Source organism: Chlorocebus sabaeus, chromosome 14 (assembly GCF_047675955.1).
Source record: "Chlorocebus sabaeus isolate Y175 chromosome 14, mChlSab1.0.hap1, whole genome shotgun sequence".
NCBI classification, from domain to species: Eukaryota; Metazoa; Chordata; class Mammalia; order Primates; family Cercopithecidae; genus Chlorocebus; species Chlorocebus sabaeus.
This window is the reverse complement of record NC_132917.1, coordinates 1,218,971-1,241,108: the sequence shown is the minus strand read 5'-3', so window position 1 is coordinate 1,241,108 and position 22,138 is coordinate 1,218,971. Positions and strand designations below refer to the sequence as shown.

The 22,138-nt window shown below is 46.2% G+C and overlaps 1 protein-coding gene across 5 annotated transcripts in view; it reads right to left on the bottom strand.

Moving 5' to 3' along the window:
• SNTG2 (syntrophin gamma 2) overlaps nucleotides 1-22,138 on the bottom strand; it is a 378,883-nt gene that overhangs the window by 110,568 nt on the left and 246,177 nt on the right. For 4 of the 5 annotated variants that reach the window (XM_038006474.2, XM_038006475.2, XM_038006476.2 and 1 more), the window contains one exon: nucleotides 21,373-21,500. In XM_038006474.2, the coding sequence (XP_037862402.2) occupies nucleotides 21,373-21,500 (128 nt within the window). The remainder of the gene's footprint in view (nucleotides 1-21,372; nucleotides 21,501-22,138) is intronic. The other variant, XM_073022727.1, reaches the window with a different exon arrangement.

Here is a 22,138-nt window from a genome sequence, read left to right as displayed (position 1 = left end):
ATGCACCAAATGCATGGAGGACTGAACACCGAGCGCTCTCAACAGGGTCAGTACTGTGGTCATCTTCGTAAAGTCAGTGGTGAGAAGGAATCTGAGTCCCGAGTCCTAACTCTGCCTTCGGATGTTTACACCGTCATTCATGTAGCGGGAGTAAGACGTGAGGTAGAGACGGTGGGCCCAGGCTCCATGAAGGACCCTTTATTGATGCTGTGGTCTTGAGAAAGATCATCAGCTTTGCCCCCTGAGGCACTGAATACACGTGGAGCCCCAGAGGCTCACGGCCTCGCACGAGGGGCAGACGGCTGTGACCTGCAATGAAAAGGGAGGCGTCTGCACCCAGGCACGTTTATGCCATAGCTACATGAGGCAGGCTGGACATCTCACTCTGAGCTGGGCTTTCCTTGTCCTTACGATGGGTTTCAAATGCCAACTCTACCATAAAATACAAATACTGAGAGAAACAAATGGAATAACCTAAACAAAGTTATTTGTAAGCTCATAAGTACCACATAAGCATTATTAGTCTGTAATTTGTCAAAGAAAGCAATAAAAATTACATATCAAATGAACAGAAGCTGTGAAAGTTGTTAACAATAATGCTGATGGCAGATACTAATATGTCAATAAAACAGGGAAAGGAAGGTCCCAGCTTGGCTTATCATTGGTTCACTGTCTGGTTTATTGTTATAGAAGCCGGGTAACTAGTGTAAGTTACGCAATCTGCTTTCAGACAAGTCTGGATGCGAGATCAGCAGCTGCTTCTTCCAGGGCATTTCTGGGCCTTTGTTTCCTCCGAGTTTCATAGTTTCCTCCAAGTTTTCTCCGTGGCTCATGGATGGAACCTGGCTTCTCTATCCACCTTGCAGTGGCCGCTCAGGCCTTTCAGGATGGTGTTCGTGTGGTCAAGGTCATTGTCAGAGCTGAAATTCACAGAGCATCTGCTCAGGAGCTAACATGCTCTTTGATGGCCATGCGTGAGATCGTAGGAAGTTGCCGTAAGCAAAGCCACACCAAGCAAAGGCAGAGTGCTTGGTGCCCCGGGGTTCCCCAAGAAGAAACCAAGTCAGTTCTGACACTCACTGACCGCGTTGGCACTTTTGAAAAGTCTACCCTCCTCCCAGGGTTTCCTCATGCCCTTAGAGAATTTTTGAATTCCAAAGAGAAAACTGAAAATAGAGTTTTATGCTCTAGGAAGCGAATTGAATCACAGTTTTTGGCTAAGAGAAATAAATTTATTCCAATAAAGTTCAAAGCACACGTCTTCATGTATTAGGACATTACGGAACTGAAGTTACGTGCTCGGGTCTGCACCTCCCGTGGAGGACATCCAGTGTTTTGGGCCGTTCTTCCTGCGCTCCTGACTGTGGGCTCAGTGCCAGCCTCAACCCCAACCCTGCGGCTCCCGCCGGGAAAAGCCCCACAGCCCAGCTCTCATGCGTCCGGCCACACTGCCCGCCTTCACTGTAGTCTTCAGGTCCACATCCAGAAAGGCCTCTGAATACCGCCCACACCACTGGGAATCTTCCGTCACAAAACACACCTCAACAGATTGGACCCTTTTCCAAATCATCTGCTTCAGCGGAAACCAATCGTAGAGCATTATCAGTTATTGTTAAAGCCCCGAACCGAGACCCCTGCTACGACTGCTACCAACGACCACTCTTCCAACCTCCTGCTCCATTTGTGCTGTGGGATTCCAGTAACTATAAAATTTGACCCTAAAAACTGAGAATTCTTAATTGCTTGTCAAAGCTTCAGTGTTGGAGAAAGGAAGTCAAAATGTGTAAATCACCTTTTTAACAAGCTGTCCGGTTTTTAAAGAATAAATACGTTGGACTTCACAAAATGTAACCAAGGACGCTTTCATCCATAAATGATGGCTGGTGGCCCTCATTACCACCACAGCCTGTCACTCGCCACTGGCTCTGGCCACCACCTCCCTCTGTGCCTGCGGTAACAGGGAGGAAAGGTGTGCATCGCACACACGCCTGTTTACTTAACTTTAAGCCTTCATGCTTTGGAAAATAAGGAGAGTGTGCGTGTGTGCGTGTGTATTTTAGCTCATGACTGAAAATTATGAGTATTCATGAGACAAAAAGATAACATGTATGTTTCAGAATTTGAAAAATCTTGAAATTTCATTCACATATTTTATTTGAAAACTGTCTCTGTAGTATATTATTTTTTAGTACAATTTAGAAAAATATATTTTTTCTACTTCCCTGTCATGCAGTGGCGTTTCTAAATATTCCATATTAAATATTATTAAAGAGGGCTAATTTAAGTTCAGGAACGTCTGAACTTAATGGAGTAACTTGTTCATTAAAAAGTCATTGTGGGCTGAGCGCGGTGGCTCATGTCTGTAATCCCAGCACTTTGAGAGGCCGAGGCAGAGGATCACCTGAGGTCAGGAGTTGGAGACCAGCCAGGCCAACGTGGTGAAACCCCACCTCTATTAAAAATACAAAAAAAAAAAAAAATAGCTGGGCGTTGTGGTGCATGCCTGTAATCTCAGCTACTTGAGAGACTGAGGCAGGAGAATCCCTTGAACCCAGGGGGCGGAGGTTGGAGTGAGCGGAGATCACATCATTGCACTCCGGCCCGGGCAACTAAGACTCTGTCTCAGGGCGGGGGAAAAAAAAGTCATTGTTACCAGAAATTCAGGCCACAGATAAAGTGTTCACTCGAGACAAAGAAAAGGTCAATAGGTCCAAGAAAGAGAATTTCCCCCGTGTGGTGTCTCACAGGGCACCTCCTCACCCTTCTCTGTCACTTCCCATTGCCTCGTGAGAACAGGGCTTGGATCTTCTGAGCCCCTCACTTCCCCGGGCAGTGCTGCCGAAGCAGGAGGGGCAGGAGGCCCCATCCACGCAGGCCATGCCCAGGTCAGTGAGTGGAGCGCAATGTCCAGGGACTTCCTGAAGGCCTCCCTGTGGATGGGAAGGACAGGAGGCGGCCTGCAGGGATGCCGCGCATGTCCATGCGTCTTGCTGTGGGGCCATCACAAGCCTGTGCGTTTGCTGCAGGCCTCAGCAGAGTGGGCGTCCTACACTTTGTTCTTTCCACCAGGGCCAGCACTAAGAGCCCTGGCACTCAGTAGGCACACGTGAGTGTTTGCTTTGTGAGTAAATGTTTGAGAAGACCCAGCAGGATTCCAGCACCTGGGTTTGTCACGGGAAGGTGGTGTTTACACTCCCCTCTGCCTCCTGCCTCCCCTCTGCCTGCGGCCTGCTGGTAGGACTGACTCCACCCGATCTCAGTCACGTTGTGGGGGGCCCTCATCTGACAATGGGCTCACACCACTGGGCTGTGAGAAGGAAATGGAGGAGGGAGGTGAAGGGAGGAGCTCATGCCTGGCATATGCACATTTAGCGGGTCCTCATGATCACTTTCCTCTCCACCGGGGACCATCTGGAGCGAGGCACGGTGCTGCACTGAACGGCTTGTGCTTCTTTTCACACCCACACTGCCGGGCATGTCACCTGATTATAAGAACTGGTCATATACGATAGTAGCAGCAGTAGCTGTAACAACAACAGAGAACTAAATAAAGGCCATCACTCATCACGAGCTGGCTTTATCCTCGCAGTGACCCTATGGAAGAGCCACTGTCATTTCAACTGCCCAGGGTGCAGAACGGTGGCGGGGGCTTGTGCCACAGGCTGGGCTGAACGGCTGCTGAGTGTGGGGCCTGGGCCCAAGCTTGGGAACCTCTGGCCCCCGCACTGTCGACCCGGGCACTGTGCTATCCGTAAGGCGGGATCCGTGGACCTGGGCGCTGCGCTGCCCACAAGGTGGAATCGTTATCTGTGTTTACTCCAGGGAAGCTCAACCAGCATCCCGGGCTCAGTGCTGCTTCTCGGTTATCTGAGATCCAATGAGACCAACTAATTGGCCTCGACCACCCAGGTGGGCACCCCCAGCAGCGGGCAGGACAGAGGGTGACCTGTGATCACAACGGGACTTCGCTTTTCATCCAGGTGAAGGTGTCACTCACAGAACTGTCCCCTAATCCTCTCAGCTTCAGCGTTGGCCTTTTCTTCTCTGTAAACTGCTCCTGAGTCCCGGTCCCCAGACATCCAAGTTTCCAGTGCCCGTCCCTCTGAGCCTGGCTGCCCTGCTGTCTGTTTATAAAACTGTGTCTGACACACCGGGCAGGTCATCCTAACACTACAGCCTGCCTGAGTTTACTCACTCATCTTCGTTTTCTTTTTCCATTTCAAATGGTAAAACCTCATCATTAAACAAAACGCCTGTATCCTGGTAGCTTGCATGAATCCAGAGTGAAGATTATCTGGACTATCGAATGGAACATGGGTGGAGGCTGCACACTTGCCAATGAATGGAGCAGCAGAAGCCGCGGCCGCGTGCTTTTACCCAACACCGAAGTTGGCTCCTGTCCCCTTAGGCCACAGCTTCCTAAAACCAGGTGGCTCAGGGCCCGGGACACAGCAGCAATTCCTGGGTAACGTGAGAAAATGCAGAGATTTGTTGATAAAAGGAAGCCCAGGGCAGGCTCCCAGGGAGGCAAGAGCCTGGGGGTGCGGGCGTGGACCATGGGAGTGGAGGTGAGGGTCTCCCAGGGGCTGCACGGCTGCGCTGAAGCGGGCCTGGGTGAGAGAGAGGCGCTCCCCACACATCAGGGACCCGCAGCCGGGGACTGGAAGGATCAGGGCCAGAGCAGGCCTTGCAGTCCATGTCCTCTGATCCTAAGAGAACCATATTTTATAAATGTCAAGGCCACATTTTAGGCACACATGTGAACATGGGTAACTCAGTCCATGACCACGAGGACCTCCCATCATCTCTAAAGTGCAGACGTGAGTGGAGCTTCGTCCCACGCTGGGAGGTCACAGGGCTGAGTGTGCACAGGAATGACAGAAGCCCTAGCTCAGATGTGAGACACGGTACAGCACTCAGACCACACGGTACAGCACTCAGACCCCAGCCACGAGACGCAGAAAGGCCTGGACGCTGCAGGCGCTGTGTGTCATCCCCTGCCTGGGACGGGTGTCATCCCCTGCACGGGGTGGGTGTCATCCCCTGCACGGCGCGGGAGGCTGCCAGCCTCTCAGGCTGTCTTCCTCGTTTTTAGAACGGAGATCGACCTGCCCAGCAGAGCGGTGTTTGGAGCCACAGAATGCAGCAAAGTGCCCTCACTTAGACCCAGCAGAACTTTAAGAGCGGCACCAGTACGAGCAGAAGAATCACCAGAGAACTTGTTTATATTTTACACAAGTTTACTGTGAAATGTAATCATGTCTCAGAGGAATTAATTAATTCCACCAGATGACAGACACAAGGCTGACTGCAACATGCCAGTGCCACCTTCCAGCCCAAACTTCAGTGGAGACCGAAGCTCAGCTTCCCCAGCTGTGGCTGCACAGACCCACACTCAAACAGGCCTGAGGCTGCACAGACCCACACTCAAACAACAGGCCTGAGGCTGCACAGACCCACACTCAAACAGGCCTGAGGCTGCACAGACCCACACTCAAACAACAGGCCTGAGGCTGCACAGACCCACACTCAAACAGGCCTGAGGCTGCACAGACCCACACTCAAACAAGAGGCCTGAGGCTGCACAGACCCACACTCAAACAACAGGCCTGATGCTGCACAGACCCACACTCAAACAGGCCTGAGGCTGCACAGACCCACACTCAAACAACAGGCCTGAGGCTGCACAGACCCACACTCAAACAACAGGCCTGAGGCTGCACAGACCCACACTCAAACAGGCCTGAGGCTGCACAGACCCACACTCAAACAACAGGCCTGAGGCTGCACAGACCCACACTCAAACAACAGGCCTGAGGCTGCACAGACCCACACTCAAACAGGCCTGAGGCTGCACAGACCCACACTCAAACAGGCCTGAGGCTGCACAGACCCACACTCAAACAGGCCTGAGGCTGCACAGACCCACACTCAAACAACAGGCCTGAGGCTGCACAGACCCACACTCAAACAGGCCTGAGGAGCTGGTGTGGAATCTGCAGGACTCCAGGGTGGACAAGGCAGGGAAACGGATTCGCCCCTGAGCGGAGGCGCTCGAAGGCTATCTGCCGTGACTCTCCTTCCCACACCAACGTGCTGCTGATTAGAGTCACACGAGCAGCTCCTCCGCTTCAGGAGAGAACACCCGCCTGCAGCAGCAGACGCTGGACACCAGCAAGGGGCCGACTGTCCTCCCCCCATCCGTGGCCTCGGCACAGCAGCCATCAGCTGAACAGGCTGTTACTCCTGTAAGAATCCTTCCTGCCTTGGAAAGTGCACACAGTAGGTGCTCAATTCCTGCTTGGAAATAAATGCATTTTTTTGGTTTGCTTTTGTTCAAGAGCTATTTCATCATCACTAGAAGAGATGCTGTATGTTTTGTTTGGTTTTGTTGTTAAGGGCAAATGCAGAATTAACTTAGGAAAAAACAAAGAACCTCTTTCAGTGATGATAAAATATCTCTTTATAAAAATGTACACACTGATTTAAAACACACAGTTGAGGGTGCTGAATGTAGAAGGACACTTACACATCGTGCCCCTCTCTTTGGGCAGACAGCAGGCAGGACACCCGCTTTCCGTCCAGGGAAGAAACGCAGCTGCCTGTTACAGGGGCTGTAACGTGTGTTAATGAGCTTGATTATGGGCTCGAATTCCTCGTTTGAAAACACAAACACATTTTAAAAGTTCACTTTACATAATGAGTGAAGTTACTGTGAAACATTCAAAATACAATCAATTTGAAACACAGATAGATTTATTGTCTATAAAAGCAGAACAGTCTAAAAGATTCTTAGAGGCTAAATTTACTGGGACTAAGTCCTAACCTGAGACTTCTACCTCTCAAAATTTAGTTTTCTATAACTATTTTGCATAAGAGAACTTGCGGTTTTGCCTGTGGCTGAGGGAAATGAACATAAGAAGCCGGCTCGGTCTCCACCTTTTGTGTCAGTTCAGTCTAAGAGCGCCCTCTACACGCTGGGTCCCAGGTTTCTCTCGGTGTGAGCCTCGGTGTATCACAGGCTTCCGTGCCCAGGAGGTCACTGCTATGGCCTCGAAGCCTTCCACCTCCGTGTAGCAGAGCTTTAGTCCCTGGGCCCCTGCGTGTCTCTCCACACTGATGGGGTGACTCCAGCGGAAATGCCGCCTGTGTTCCCAGTTGGTGCCGGGGACGGAGCGTGGCACGGCCCCACCCACTGCTGCCTACGCTTCTGATTTAACCTCTGCGAAGCTGGGTGACTGGCAGAAAGGGCGCCGTGTACATAAAGAACATTCTGAGTGATCATCCCGTTTTTGAGAAGCACACATTGTGTTCAGCAGTCCTCCAGGTCCTCTTCCAGGAATCAACCTTCATTTTAACATCCAAATAAAACTTTCTAATGACATAGCCACTCAGGTTTCCTCTGAATTCACAATAACCTAACAGCCTCTCTCAAAGCCCGTGCAGTCCAAATCAATGGTTATAAACCAGTAGAGTCTGGTGTTGGTCAACAGAATGCCTTAGTTTCCAACTTTAATACACTTTTGAAAGTTATCATTTAATCACATGTTCCGTAGCAAGGTTTTCTTTTTTTTTTCTTTTTTCCACTGTAGCAAGTGGTATTAAATGGTGGTCAAGAAATGTTTCCTGCATAGAATCTGATCACTGAATACACGGCTGGTGTTAACGGGCCTCCGTGTGCCCTCAAACTGTGCCCTGCCCGGGTGTGCTCACCGGCACGCACCGTGGGGCTGCACTCCTGGGCCAAAGACGAGAAAGACCTGGTGTCACTCGAGAGCGAGCAGGACGAACCGTCTCCGAGTGTCTGCACTTTTCCACTTCATTCACATCCTTGGCAGTGAACGTCTCTGCAATGATTTCTTAGTTCCGACGGTGCTTACGTTCCACCCCAAAGCGCAGATGTGAGTGGAGCTTCGTCCCACACCGGGAGGTCACAGGACTGAGTGTGCACAGGAATGACGGAAGCGCTGGCTCAGGGAGCGACTCGTCAATGTTTCCTGCCGACCGTAAGCGACGGACTTCATGGGAGCCCAAAAGCAGTAAAAACCGACTCTCAAGAGAGCAGCGGACACAAGGATGCACGATTCCCCACCCGTCTCCTCCTGTCTCTGCTTTTCTGCTGCTTATTTTACAACCGGTCAATGACGTGCAAAGAATTCTTAAGCTCCTTTCACAAAAGCACCCTGATTCTTTTCATACTCTGACATATGTCTTTAAAGTTAAATATTTAATACTTTTGGGAGAAATGAGGAAGGAAAATACATAGATTACTAACAATTGCATTTATATCGAGGATAAAAAGAACCAGCTGGCATTTATTCACACCTTGTAATAAACACTGTGTAAATACTTTATATGCTGCAGTGGTTTTAGCCCTCACAATCATCCTATGAAGAAAGTCCTGTGGTTATCATGTTAAAGATGAAGAAATCAAGGCTGATACAGATAAACCAATTTTCCCAAGGTGACTCATAAGGCCAGAAGCGGTAAAGGCAGGCACACACACACACAAGTGAGCTTTATAAGGAACTCAGTCTCCGATTCACAACCTCAGTTCTTAACTAACAAAGAGCCACTTCTGTACCTTAAAGCCACGTGAATGGCCACGGCTTACACGGCTCAATGTTTTCCTGCCTAACACTGCATTTTTCCTACGTATTTGTTGAGGTGTTAAACACAACTGCACCTGCTGGGGGGGATCCATGAACTCCAGGAACGTAACCATTCCTGCCACCTGAGTTATCATGGCTTCCATTCTTTTTCCTGGGATAGAAACGTTGCGTCTGAAATGAGCCGTGGAGCGAGGCAAGCTGCCGACTCGGAACACCCGGCCAAGGCTTGGAGACTGGACCCAGTCTAGGTAAACATAAAGATCTCTATGCCAGGAAACTCTTCAGCCAGGAGAATATTTTTGCTTTCCCAGATGAGGCTGAGTATGAGGTGAGGGGAACATAGAATGCGTTCTGCACATGCCACTGAGGGTTCCGTCTGTACCTCCTCCTCCCACGCTGGGCACGTGGCATCAGAGGGGCCCTGGAACACTCCAGGTGAGGGGTCTGGGAGGCAGAGCATAGGCAAGTTTGGTCTCTGAGGTAAGCACAGAGCAGGTAGCAGGAGGGGAGAGGAGCCGAGGAGGTGAGAGGGGGATGAGGAGGCTGGGAAGCCAGGTCAAAGGTCAAGGGTCAGGTGGCATCCCCAGGACTGTGCTCCCGGCAGAGGCACAGATAGAAGAAAAACTGAAATTAAATCCAGTTTTTGAAGAGTGTAACTTCCATAGTAATGGAAAAGTTTGGCCTAATTCCTAAAGTGGGGTGTCCCTAGCAACTCCCATCCCCAAGTCTGGGTCAAATTCCCAGTGGATTGAATGTGCCTCCCCAAATGTTCAGTGTTGAAATCCTAGCCCCCAAGGCCACCCATCTGTGGAACTGGGCTACAGCCTCCAGAGCTCGAGGGACGCATGCCTGCTGCGTAAGACCACCCATCTGTGTGCGGTGTAAGGCCACCCATCTGTGTGCGGCGTAAGGCCACCCATCTGTGGAACTGGGCTATGGCCACCCACACTGACTAAAACGAGGCCTTCAGAGCCAGGTTAGTGTGCTGAGGTCAGGGACACCCTGAAGATCTCGTGCCTCTAAAACCTTCTCCATCCACTCTGCCAGACATGCCTGGTCCCTTCCTGCTTGGGGATTAATATGAATGATGCCACTGATAGTTCTCCGCTTTCAGCAGCAGGAAAACTCAGGGACTTCGGCTCATGTTTAGTTGTAATGGGCAGGGTGCTGGGAAATCGAGGTGAGGTGTTCATGGTAAAACGACTCTGGCCACAGCTGTGGTCGTGGGGCTAGGAGCACAGGGATCCCAGGAGGCGCCGAGGAACTGGACACAGTTGGCAGAGACAAAAGATCGGCGCCGGGGCAGCAAGCAGGGCAGGCAGATGCCCTCCATCACCGCACTGCTTTCATCTACAGCGATTCAGCACCTCCAGCTTAAAAAGCCCTTCCTGTTCATTTTCATCACAGAGCCTGAGAGCCTATTAAATCTCCACACACAAAGGAAAGAAAAATCAAATTAATGTTTAAAGTGGACAACTTGTTATGAATTTATCCTGATTAGATACAAAGAAAAGATCTTAATGTCCCCAAGTGGAGACTTCGCAGTATCTTTTCATAGACAGGGCACTAGTCCCTTACAGTCAAAATGAAAATAAAACGGATAATCCTCGGAAATGAAAAGATACTCGACTGAGAGACTGCAGAGGGAGAAAAAGAGAGACAGAAAGACAGAGACAGGCAGAGACAGAGAAAGACAGAGACAGACAGAAACAGAGACAGAGACAGAGAGAGAGACAGAGACAGAGGCAGACAGAGACAAAAACAGAGATCAAGAGGGACAGACAGAGGTAGAGACAGAGACAGACAGAGACAGAGAGAGGGACGAAGAGAGGCAGAGACAAAAAGAGACAGAGACAGAGAGTGACAGAGAGGGGGCAGAGAGAGACAGAGAGAGGCACAGACAGAGACAGACAGTGACAGAGAGACAGAGACAGGGAGAGACAGAGATAGGGAGAGACAGAGAGGGACCAGAAGAGGCAGAGAGACAGACAGAGAGGGACAAAGAGAGACAGAGAGAGAGAGAGGCAGAGGCAGAGAGACGGGCAGAGACAGAGACAGACACAGAGACAGAGGAGCACCCAGGGCATCTCGGAAGCAGCGTCACACAGTGCGGTGGGGACCACTCCCCCGAGGAAGCGTAATGGAGCCTAGAGAAGTGAGCCGGGAGAATGGCACAGATGCAGAATGATTTCTCAAGAATGATTCTGAATTCCCAGGAAAGAAGGAGCGGATGCAGTTCCACCCAGAGAAGGCAGCTCAGAGATGCTGCACACAACTGTTGGATGGGGAGGGGTGTCAGGGTGCCTCCGTAAATCAGCAGCCCTTGTTCTCTATCAGAACAAACTCAGGAAAGCTATATTATGTAGTCATTGACCCGCTCAGCAGCGGGTCCACGGGTGCCTTGGGGGGCAGCTCTCTGTGGTGCTCACAGGACACCCTGATTCACCTGCGTGCCCGTGGAGGGGCAACCCAGGGCTGGGCACCATGGAAGACACCCCCATCAGAATTGCCAGGTGTTGAAGGCAGCACTGGCTTCTGAGAAGACTTAGAGACCTCCAGATCTTAAACACGTAGCCTGTGCCCTTATCAGGGTAGGACACATGCCAGAGAACTGGGCGTTTGTAGAGATGTAAGTAGAATGGGATTATTCTCTTTCCATCAACATGAACACTCTAACCTTCTGTCGTCAAAAGAAAGTTTTCAGAAAATTTAAAGATGGAGTAATGAGAAACAAACAGCAGCTCTGGCACCTGCTAGCAGCCAGCAGGCCTGTGGGGCTCCTCTGAAAAGCAGAGTCCCACACATCATCAACCTCAGACCGGGGCTCTCCAGGGACATGAGGGAGCAAGGCAGAGAAGGAGCAGGGGACACATGAGATGCTGTCCAGCCACAAAGGCCCCACAGGTCCCTTGCGGGCTGCTGGTCTCAGGGAGGGGCTGCTGCCCCCACAAGCCTGGCCCGGCTCTAGCCCCTTCCTATCTCATGCTCCTGGATAGAAATTAAGCCAGACGCTGCTGACACAGCCCACACTCTGATGGCACCCAGTGCAGGGCCAGCCCTGATCTCCTGGCCCTTCCCAGAACCACCCAACACATTCCCAAATCCCATCACAAGCCCCCCTTTCCTGAGGAGCCACAGCCACCAGGACGCTGTCTCCCTGGAAGCCCAGGTAAGGAGCCCCGTGTGTGCGGGACGCGTGAGCTCAGAGCCTCGAGTGCTGTGCTCTCGGGATGGACGAACTCCAGAAAATTCACAAAGGATTCTTTTTGGTGTGACTATTCAAACATGATAATCTCCTTTGCAAAACAAATTAGAGTATTTAACAGTATAATTCTGACTTGTAGTATCACTTTTCAAAATCTGCTTATCTGCAGTAGGTCTGTTTCCATTATGACTACTACAGAGCCCATCTGCCTTCTTCTTCTGAAATAAGGTGAGTGCCTACAAAGCACATGAAATTTTATTGAACTCACAAAACATAATTTAATTCTGTTTTTTTAAAAACATGGTAGATGTGGGGCAAAAAGATCCCTAAGTTGTGGGTTTTGTCTCTTCCTACCTTACTACTTAACTCTCTCCCTTTCCCTCTCCCTCTCAACCTCCCCTCCCCTCCCCTCCCATCCCCTCCTTTCCCTTTCTTCTATGTTTTAGAAAAGAAAAAAGAAAGTCAATTACTTTTAATCAATTTCAGGCCTACCTAAAACGAGAGGCATGGACAGGGCTCCTGTGAGCAGGTAAATAAAAAGTAGTTCCTCCTGTAAAGAGTTGCAAAGTGATGCACAGTAATTCTGTGGGACAGAGATTCTGGAGCTGTTTAATTGCTCTTATTTGGGGATAATCACTAAAATCTGAATTTCCTTCCTTCTGTTCAGTCATTCCCTATTCCACAAACAATTTGTATTAGTCCATTCTCACATGGCCATAGAGAAATATGCAAGACTGGATAATTTATAAGGAAAAGAGGCTTCCTTGGCTCATGGTGGCACAGGCTATACAGGAAACATGGCGGCATCTGCTAGGATTCTGGGGAGGCCTCAGGAAACTTACAATCATGGCGGCAGGCAAAGGGGGAGCCAGCACTCAACACGGGCGTAGCAGGAGTTGGAAGGAAAGAGGGCAGGTGCCACACACTTTTAAACAGCTGGTTCTCATGAGAACTCGCTTACTATCATGAAAACAGTACCGAGGGGGTGGTGCTAAACCACTCATGAGAAATCTGCCCTGTGATCCAGTCACCTCCCACCAGGACCCACCTCCAGCACTGGGGATTATATTTCAACATGAGATCTGGGTAGAAACCCAGACCCAAACTGCATCACAATTAAAAATCACTGAACTCCTGCTGCTTCAAAGCTCCTTTAAACGTACAGTTTTATTTTTTGTCACCTTCATAAACTATCTTAGAAAGCAGTAAAGTATTAACATCATCTCCCACCCTACTTGGTGAAACAGGCAAAGAAGCCATCACAAGAGCCCGCATGAGTTATCTAGGTCATGGCCCCAAGAGGGTGAAGCGGGATTAGAAATCTCTTAGTTCTGAACCCCGTACTATTCCTTCATACCACCTGCTTCCTCAGGGGTACATGTCAGAGACATCACAGCTTTATCTCTTTTCTGAGCCTCTCGTAAAGGTTCCTCACTGGTAAAATGATTGTGGATATTTTTCAAGCATAGATATTTCTCTTGTTCTTAAGTATTTCTTCTCTATTTTCTGAAATACACATGCTATGGGCAGCAGCCTGGCTCAAATCCAGCTTTGTCCAATGGCACCATGTGGAAGAACAGCCAACCATCATCCAAGGCTACTTTTGTTTTAAAACGATGAATTTCTAAAAAGCGTGGACATGCTATGGGCTTTCCAGAGTGAAACAGAGGTTGAGACACTAGAACAGGCAGAGTTCTAAGGCAGCCCCTAGTTCTCAGCCCTTGGTGGAAAAATCTGCTCCAGTTATTCAATCAACAGAAACTAGGTGTTTGTGTGAAGGGATTCTGCAAATGCAATCAACGTCTCAATTTGGCTGACCTTCAGTTAGGGAGATTTATGCAGGGGCACAGCCTGAACACATGGCCATTTACGTCTGGGTCTAGAGGTCAGAATGAAGGAAGTCATAGATTTTAGGCTCATGGAATTACCTGTTACCTGCCGTTGGCTTGAGGGCAGAGGCTGACCATGTCAATGAACATGGGTCTCTGGTGGTGGAGAGCAGCCCTTGGCTGACAAAGGTGGGGAACTGAGTCTATAAAGTCAAGGGACTGAATTCCGTCAGAAACCCTGAGTGAGCCTTGAAGATGGGAACACAGCCTATCCGACACCTTGATTTTAGCCTGGTGAGATCCCAAGCAGAGGACCAGCCGGGCACTGCTGGCTCCTGACGCATGAGAACTGTGCGATAATAAACAGTCTTGTGTTACCTGCTAAGTTTGCACTGGTTTGTTACATGGCAATAGAAAACTGATATGGTAAAGATAGGCAGAACTCTAGCATCTCCACCACCATGGCCACCCCATCAATAATGCTTTTCTTCACCTGATATCAGAGAAATGTCTAGATAACTAAGGCAGTAGTCAGGATCGCATGGTTATGCTAAGTCACCTGTGATGCTGCGTGACAAACTGCCAAGTGTCACAGGACAGGGGTTATTTTCCTGTTGGATAACTTGAGGGAAAGTCCTGTTCTATGGTGTCTGTTGATGTCCATTAGGAAGTATGCTTATTTTTTATGTCTTTTTTAGTTTCATCTCAAGATTCTCCCTTCAAATTCTTAGTGAACAATCTTTTCTGGTACTGTGTAGCCAATGATTTAATCCTCATTCACAGTGACACATAATTTATCCAAAAGCATAGTTCCCATTTTATCAAAGAACCGCTTGAGTATAAGCTTGATCTGACAATGGAATGGAGGAAAATAACTTCTGCTAGTGCACGGGCTTGTAACATGTTGGAGGCAAATGGAAATAAAAACAGTTGCACTTATTACTTATTACACATGATTTGTATCATATAAATATGTATTTAAAATGAATTAGACTTAAGTATGCATCTACTCTTTACAGATATATATATATATATTTTTAATGAACTCAGAAAACTAAGGAACCTCAACCATCATTGGTCTAATTACTTAACAAAAAAAAGACCCAAGGGTGATGTCTGCACATGGTGGAATAGGAGGTCCCCCTGCTCATATTCCCCAGAGCAACAATGATTTCACAGCTATCCACACAGAAAAGTGGCCCTTTTGGGAGCCATGGGATTCAAACCAGAGGTTGTCAGACTCTGGTGGAGTCCCTAGGAGGGTCGTTTTGAGAGAACACAGCTGCACCAGGTGGCAGATCCAACTGTGGCCCCAGCCCCAGATCTAAAAAATGGCTCTGTTACCAATTTCCAAAAAGCTCAGCTATATCCCCATTGGGCCTCAGTCCTGCTACCCAAACCACCCAGCAAGCGTTCTGGGAGGAATGTTGCACACTAGTGCCTGGGCAAGCAGGCCTGATGATAATAGTTCTGGCAGTGAACTTGAAAATTACCCTGCAACTCACTTCCACTCCCCCTCAGCTGTGGCTCCAGCTTGGTACTTGTATTAGTCCATTTTCACACTGCTATACAGAAATACCAGAGATGGAGCAATTTATAAAGGAAAGAAGTTTAATTGACTGGCAGTTCCACATGGAGGCCTCAGGAAACTTAATCATGGTGAAAGGTGAAGGGAAAGCAAGCTTGGCCCTCCTTCACATGGCAGCAGGAGACAGAAGAGTGAGGAGTGAAATTGAAAAAGCCCCTTATAAAACCATCAGATCTCATGATAATTCACTCACTATCATGAGAACAGCATGGGGGAGCTACCCCCACGATCCAATCATCTCCCATCAGTTATCTCCCTAGGCACGTGGGATCATGAAGATTACAATTCAAGATGAAATTTGGGTGGAGACACAAATGGTGAAATTTGCGCTGATGACACAAAGCCTAATCACATTACTACTGTTCACACAAGGACCCAGAGGGGCTCGCCTGCCTGTGCCTCCAACAGGCTTTCGGGTTCCCATCCCACTGCAGATGCCGAATGGGACCTGGACAATTATATGTCAACAGATTAGACAACCTGAGGAAATGAATAAATTCCTAGAAACATACAACCATCATGATGGAATTAAGAGGAAACAGATCATCTAAATAAACTCATAACAGGTAAGGAGATCGAATCAGTAATAATTAACAATAATAATAAATCTTTCATCAAAGAAAAGCTGAAGACCAGATGTCTTCACTGCTGAATTCTACCAAATAAACAGTGAAAAACTTATACCAATTCTTCTCAAACTATTCACAAAAAATTGAAGAGTAGGGAACACTTCCAAACTCACCTTTATGAGACCAGCATTATCCTAATGCCAAAGCCAGATGAGAACCTTATAAGAAACAAAAATGACAGGCCAATATCCTTGATGAATATATGTGCAAAAATCCTCATCAAAATACTAGTTACCTGAATTCAATAGCACATTAAAAAGATCAGTCACCATGATCAAGTGGGATTCATTCCTCGGATGCAAGGATGGTTCAACACATGCAAGTCAATAAATATAATTCACCATATTAACAAATTGAAAGACAAAACCCATAACATTGTCTCAATAAATGCAGAAAAACATTTGACAACATTCAATATCCTTTCATGATAAAAGCTCTCAATAAATTAGGTATGAAAGGAATGTACTTTGACACAATAAAGACCATGTGTGACAAGCTCACATCTAAAATTGTACTCAATGATGAAAAGTTGAAAGGTTTTCCTTTAAAATCCAGAACAAGATAAATATGTGCACTCTCACCACTTCTATACAACATAGTACTGGAAGTGCTAACAAGAACAATTAGGAAAAAGAAATAAAAAGCATCTAAATAGGAAAGGAAGAAGTGAAATAGTCTCTGTTTGCTGATGACATAAGCTTATATATAGAAAACTCTAAAGACTCAAAAATACTGTTAGACTTAATAAAGGAATTTAGAAAATTTGCAGGATACAAAACAACATTCAGAAATCAGTAGTATTTTGTATACTAACAATGAACTACACAAAAAAAGAAATTAAGAAAACAATTCCATTTATAGTAGTATAAAAATATAAAATACCTAGGAGTAAATTTAATGAAAAAGATGAAAGAACTGTACAATGAAAAATATACAACATTGATATAGATGACACACAAAAAATGGAAAGATACCCTGCAATCATGGATTGGAAGAGTTAATGTTGTTATGATACCATACTACTTAAAGTGATATACAAATTCTATGATGTCTCTATCAAATCCCAATGATATTTTTTCACAGAAATAGAAAACACAATCCTAAAATGTATATGGAACCATAAAAGACTCTGAATATCCAATCTATCTTGAGCATAAAAAGCAAAGATGGAGGCATTACACTACCTGATTTCAAAAGATACTACAAAGCTATAATAATCAAAACAGCAAGGTACAAGCATAAACACAGATATATTGGCCAATGGAATAGAATACAAAGCCAGAAATAAACTCACAGATCTATGGTCAACTGAATCCAACAAAAGTGCCAGGAACATATTATGGGGAAATGACAGTCTCTTCCAAATATGGTGTTCAGAGAACTGAATATCCACATGTGGAAGAATGAAACTAGACCCTTATCTCACACCATATGCAAAAATCAACTCAAAATGGATTAAGGACTTAAATGTAAGACCTGAAACTATAAAACTAGTAAAAGAAAATATAGGGAAAAGCTCCACGACTTTGATTTGGTTAATGATTTCTAGAATATGACCCAAAAGCACAGGTGACAGAAGAAACAATAATATCTTCGTGAGGTTTGCATGTTTGCTCTGTGTCTGCATGGGTTTTTCTAAGCACTCTTATTTGTCAATTTTTAGAAAGGACCCAGAAGGTGGTGGTTATAGTTTGAGGTCCTATACCTAGACAAGCACAGAGTCAGAGGGGACACACAAGATGCTGGCTTCCAACCTCTTCATCCTATTTATGTTTCTATTATACGATATCTAAAGGTTCCTCCTGGGCTACAGCTTACAGCTTTTGTTTTAAGGTTCTAAAACCTGTTTGATTTAGAATTGACAATTTCTAAACTTGTTCCTTACCCTAACTAGACTGAGGAGCCCTCAGGAGAAGATACACAGAAATTTTAGAATTCTATCCACTGGGATCAACACACCTGAATCTCTTCTCTTTTTCATCCACTTTAAAATGAGACCTGAGGAGCTTAAAGGTAAGATGGCGCTAAGAACAGCATCTCAGCCTCTAAATGGGACTTTAACACAAATATGTTTCAGAACAAACAGGTTTTATAAAATTCATAGCTTGAGCCCTTACGTGTTTTATGATTTGCCCTTTCCTGCCCATACTACGTCTTGCATAAAATCATAAAAAAGTCAACAAAGCTAGTAAGATATATTTGCCTTTATAAAACAAAATAACCTTGTCTTATGAAAAATTATGAACCTTTCAGTTTGCTCTTACAGTGTGTATTGGTCCGTTCTTGCACTGCTATAAAGAAGTACCTGAAACTGGCTAACTTATAAAGAAAAGAGGCTTAACTGGCTCACATTTCTGCAGGCTACACAGGAAGCATGGCAGCTTCTGCTTCTAGGAAAGCCTCAGGAAACTTCCAATCATGGTGGAAGGCAGAGGGTGAGTGAGACACCTTACAAGGCAGGAGCAGGAGCAAGAGAGAGAGTGGGGAGGTGCCACACAGCTTTAAATGACCAGGTCTCAGGAGAACCCGCTCACTGTCAGAAGCACAGCACCAAGGGGGATTTTGCTAACCCAACCCATTCATGAGCATCCACTCCACGATCGAATCCCACCAGGCCCCACCTCCAACATGGGGGAAGACATTTCCACATGAGGTTTGGGTGGAGACACAGACCCAAACCAAATCAGTGTGTGATATAGCTTTTATAACAGAAAAAGAATCTGAGGCTCAGGCAGTCGGCTGATTTCTTGAGTTGCTTTTCATTCTCCTGGATGTCATGTATTTATCCCGATGACTGTGGTATGAACGGCTTAGTGGGTCAACATATTTTGTCACCAAGAATAACACCTGTGTTTCTACATGTTCTCAAGCTGCGAGAATGGGTGGTCAAGTCTGCATTTAGTTAAGAATTACTAGTGATATGGTTTGGCTGTATCCCTGCCCAAATCTCATCTTGAATTGTAGCTCCCATAATTCCGACATGTCATGGCAGGGACCTGGTGGGAGGTAGTTGAATCATGGGGGTAGGTTTTTTTCCATGCTGTTCTCATGACAGTGAATAAGAATCACAAGATCTGATGGTTTATAAAGGGTAGTTTCCTGGCACACACGCTCTTCCCTGCCACCATGTAAGACATGTCTTTGCTCCTCCTTCGCCTTCCAGCATGATTGTGAGGCCTCCCCAGTCATGTAGAACTGTGAGTCCATTAAACCTCTTTTCCTTTATAAATTACCCAGTCTTGGGTTTTTCTTCATAACAGTATGAAAATGGACTAATACAACTAGAGACCCTATCCTGTCCTCAGAGTAGGAGACATTTCATCTTACGACCTGAATTCATCCTTAAACCAAAGCTAGAGTGGCCAATCTTCATCACATTCAATGGTAGATGGGCTAGGAAGTGTTTATGAAGTTGAGTGGCTCTATTTCTCTAAAAACGCATTTAATTCAAATTCGCTAATAGACAAGGGTCATTTCATGCACTATTTCCCTCTTTGTCAAGAGAGATACATGCCCAGATCTCTACTTGGTTCCCAAACTAACCCCAAACCAAAGAAACATGTTGTAAGAAAGCCACATGCACACATTTTAAAAGGAATTCACAGCGACAGCACGAACTGTTAAAACATTTTGCTATATTGTACAAATGGCTATGTACCTATCCATCTATCTGTATCTCTGTAATCTATATTTCAGCCCCTGTATCACTGCAATAATTCATCTATATATCTACAGTCATATGCTATTTAATGATGGCGATATGTTCTGAGACATGCGTCATTAGGCGATTTTGTCATTGTGTTTACACCGTAGGGTGCACTTACAGAAACCTAGATGATACAGGCTACTACACACCTAGGCTATATGATATAGCTTATTGGTCCTAGGCTACAAACCTGTACAGCATGTGACCATGCTGAATACTTACACAACTGTTACACAATCATATTTGTGTATCTGAATACACAAAAGCAAGTATCTGTGTAGGTAAGCACATCTAAACTTAGAAAAGTGAAAGTAAAAATAGGGTATAAAAGTTAAAAAATGACACACCTGTGCAGGACACTCACCATGAATAGAGCCTTCAGGACTGGAAGTTGTTTGGGGTGAAGCCATGAGTGAGGAGTGAGTGAATGTGAAGGTCCAGGACATTACTGCTTCCTTTTATATGATTGGCAGTGCAGTAGGTTTGTCTATGTCAGCATCACCATAAACACGTGCGTCATGTCTTTCACCGTGAGGTTATGATGGTTGAGGTCACCAGGCAACAGGGATTTTTCAGCTCCATTACAATCTAATGGGACCACCCTGGCATATGTGGTCTGTACTTGACCAAAACATTATTATGCAGAACATTATCTATCTATCTATCTATCTATCTATCTATCTATCTATCTATCTATCTGTCTGTCTGTCTGTCTGTCTGTCTGTCTGTCTGTCTGTCTATCTATCCATCCACTTTATCTATCATCTCTATCTATCCACCTATATTTACCTACCTGTCTTTCTACTTCTCTAGCAATACCCACATCTACTAGGTTTGTCTCCCTTTACCAAAGGTGGGCACAAATCTGAAAATCAAGCTTACTGTCCCTGTTCCTGCAATGGGATCATAGACATCCTTCCACAAACATGAACATGCTTTGTGAGAGGCTGTACAGTTAATATCAATTCATATAGAAAATCTAATTTTAACCCTTCATGAAAAGCAACATTTGCTGGACTTTTACCTTCCATTTCAGGACCAGTAAAGGGAATTTCAGGTTGTACTGTCTGCCCACCACAGACCCTATAGCCACACACATTCACACAGATGCACATGCATTTTGGGAAGTACAGTGCTCAATTAAAAAAAAAATTCCTTTGCTGACAGAAGGTTTGCTATTTCTACACATCTGTCTTAAGAATAGAAAGAGGAAATTCACCAACTCATTAGTTGTGGGCCTTTCCACAGTGATTAAATAACACGATTAGCCAAGCATACATTTTTCTACTCGAAAAGCTAAGGAAACATCAACTTTATAGTTACATCTTTGAAATTATTTAATTAACCAAGCTCACAAATTAGTTAGCATTTATTTAACATAGGTGCTGGTCTAACCCTCTCATTTTATTACTGAAGAAAAAGAGGCCCACAGAGTTTAAGTGGCATTTCTAGAAACATCTGAGACTTGAACAAGAAGTCAGTCTTTACTTCCAGTCTAATTCTGTTAGCATTTAAAACTAAAAATAGAATTTCTTTTACGAATGACTGTTTCAAGAGAAGCAACCATGCCACCTTGCCCTAGGTAGAACTATTCTTAGTAATAAATTCACCGTTCTGATACCTGACTTCTCATTTTCTCTTGATCTTTAACTTGTTTATTCTAAATGCTAAATCTACCAGAAGATAGCACTCCCACTTGCTGATGTCACAGTCAAGCGCTTTGGAGTAACCAGTGGCCTGTAGGAACTGGCAAAAGTGCATGGGGTTCATCAACTTCTCCCATCTCAGACAACGGTCACACACCTTAATTTTTCCGCTCCGGCTTTGTACCTTGAGATGCGAGCCATGGACAGAGGCACGGACAAGGTGTCCAGCCAGCGCTTCTCATACCTCGGGTCCTTAGCTATGGGCGAGGAAGGTGACGATGGAGCCTGTGCAGAAGAAAGGAGAACGAAGCGTCACAGAGGCAGAGGCGGCTGCATGCAGGGAGAGGCGTCTGCAGGCACCTGGAACACAGAACTCAAGGCCAACACATTTTAACTGATAAAAAGCAAGTGAGATCATTTCTGAAAGATCGGGAAAGAAAGAAGTGCTCTTCTACCCGGATTTAAGACATTTTCTCCCTCTATTTTCTAACTGCAAATTGCATGAGAGGAAGGAAGCTGAAAGGAAGGAGAAGGAGAACAGGGGCCTAAATTTGGAGGGAAAGTTGCAGACACAGTACTGGGCTCAGTGCAGAGAGACCATGAGAAAGATGCAAAACCAAAACAACCTGAAATGTCCACTCATCGAGTTTTGGTCGAGAGACACATAATAGAATGGCTGATGACATTCTGTCCAGGTCATGGGTCTGCTTTATTATTAGTGGCAACGACCCTGCCTGTGCAGTAGTAGGAGCTGGGCCCAGATGGAAAAGTGAGGAGGCCTCGGAGCTATGTAACCACCGCAGCACCATGCAACAGCCCCGCAAGCGTCCAACAACAAAAGGGTCAGAACACGTAACAGCCCCGCGAGCGTCCAACAGTGAAAGGGTCAGAGGTGGGTTCTGGCCACAGGATACAACCGTATA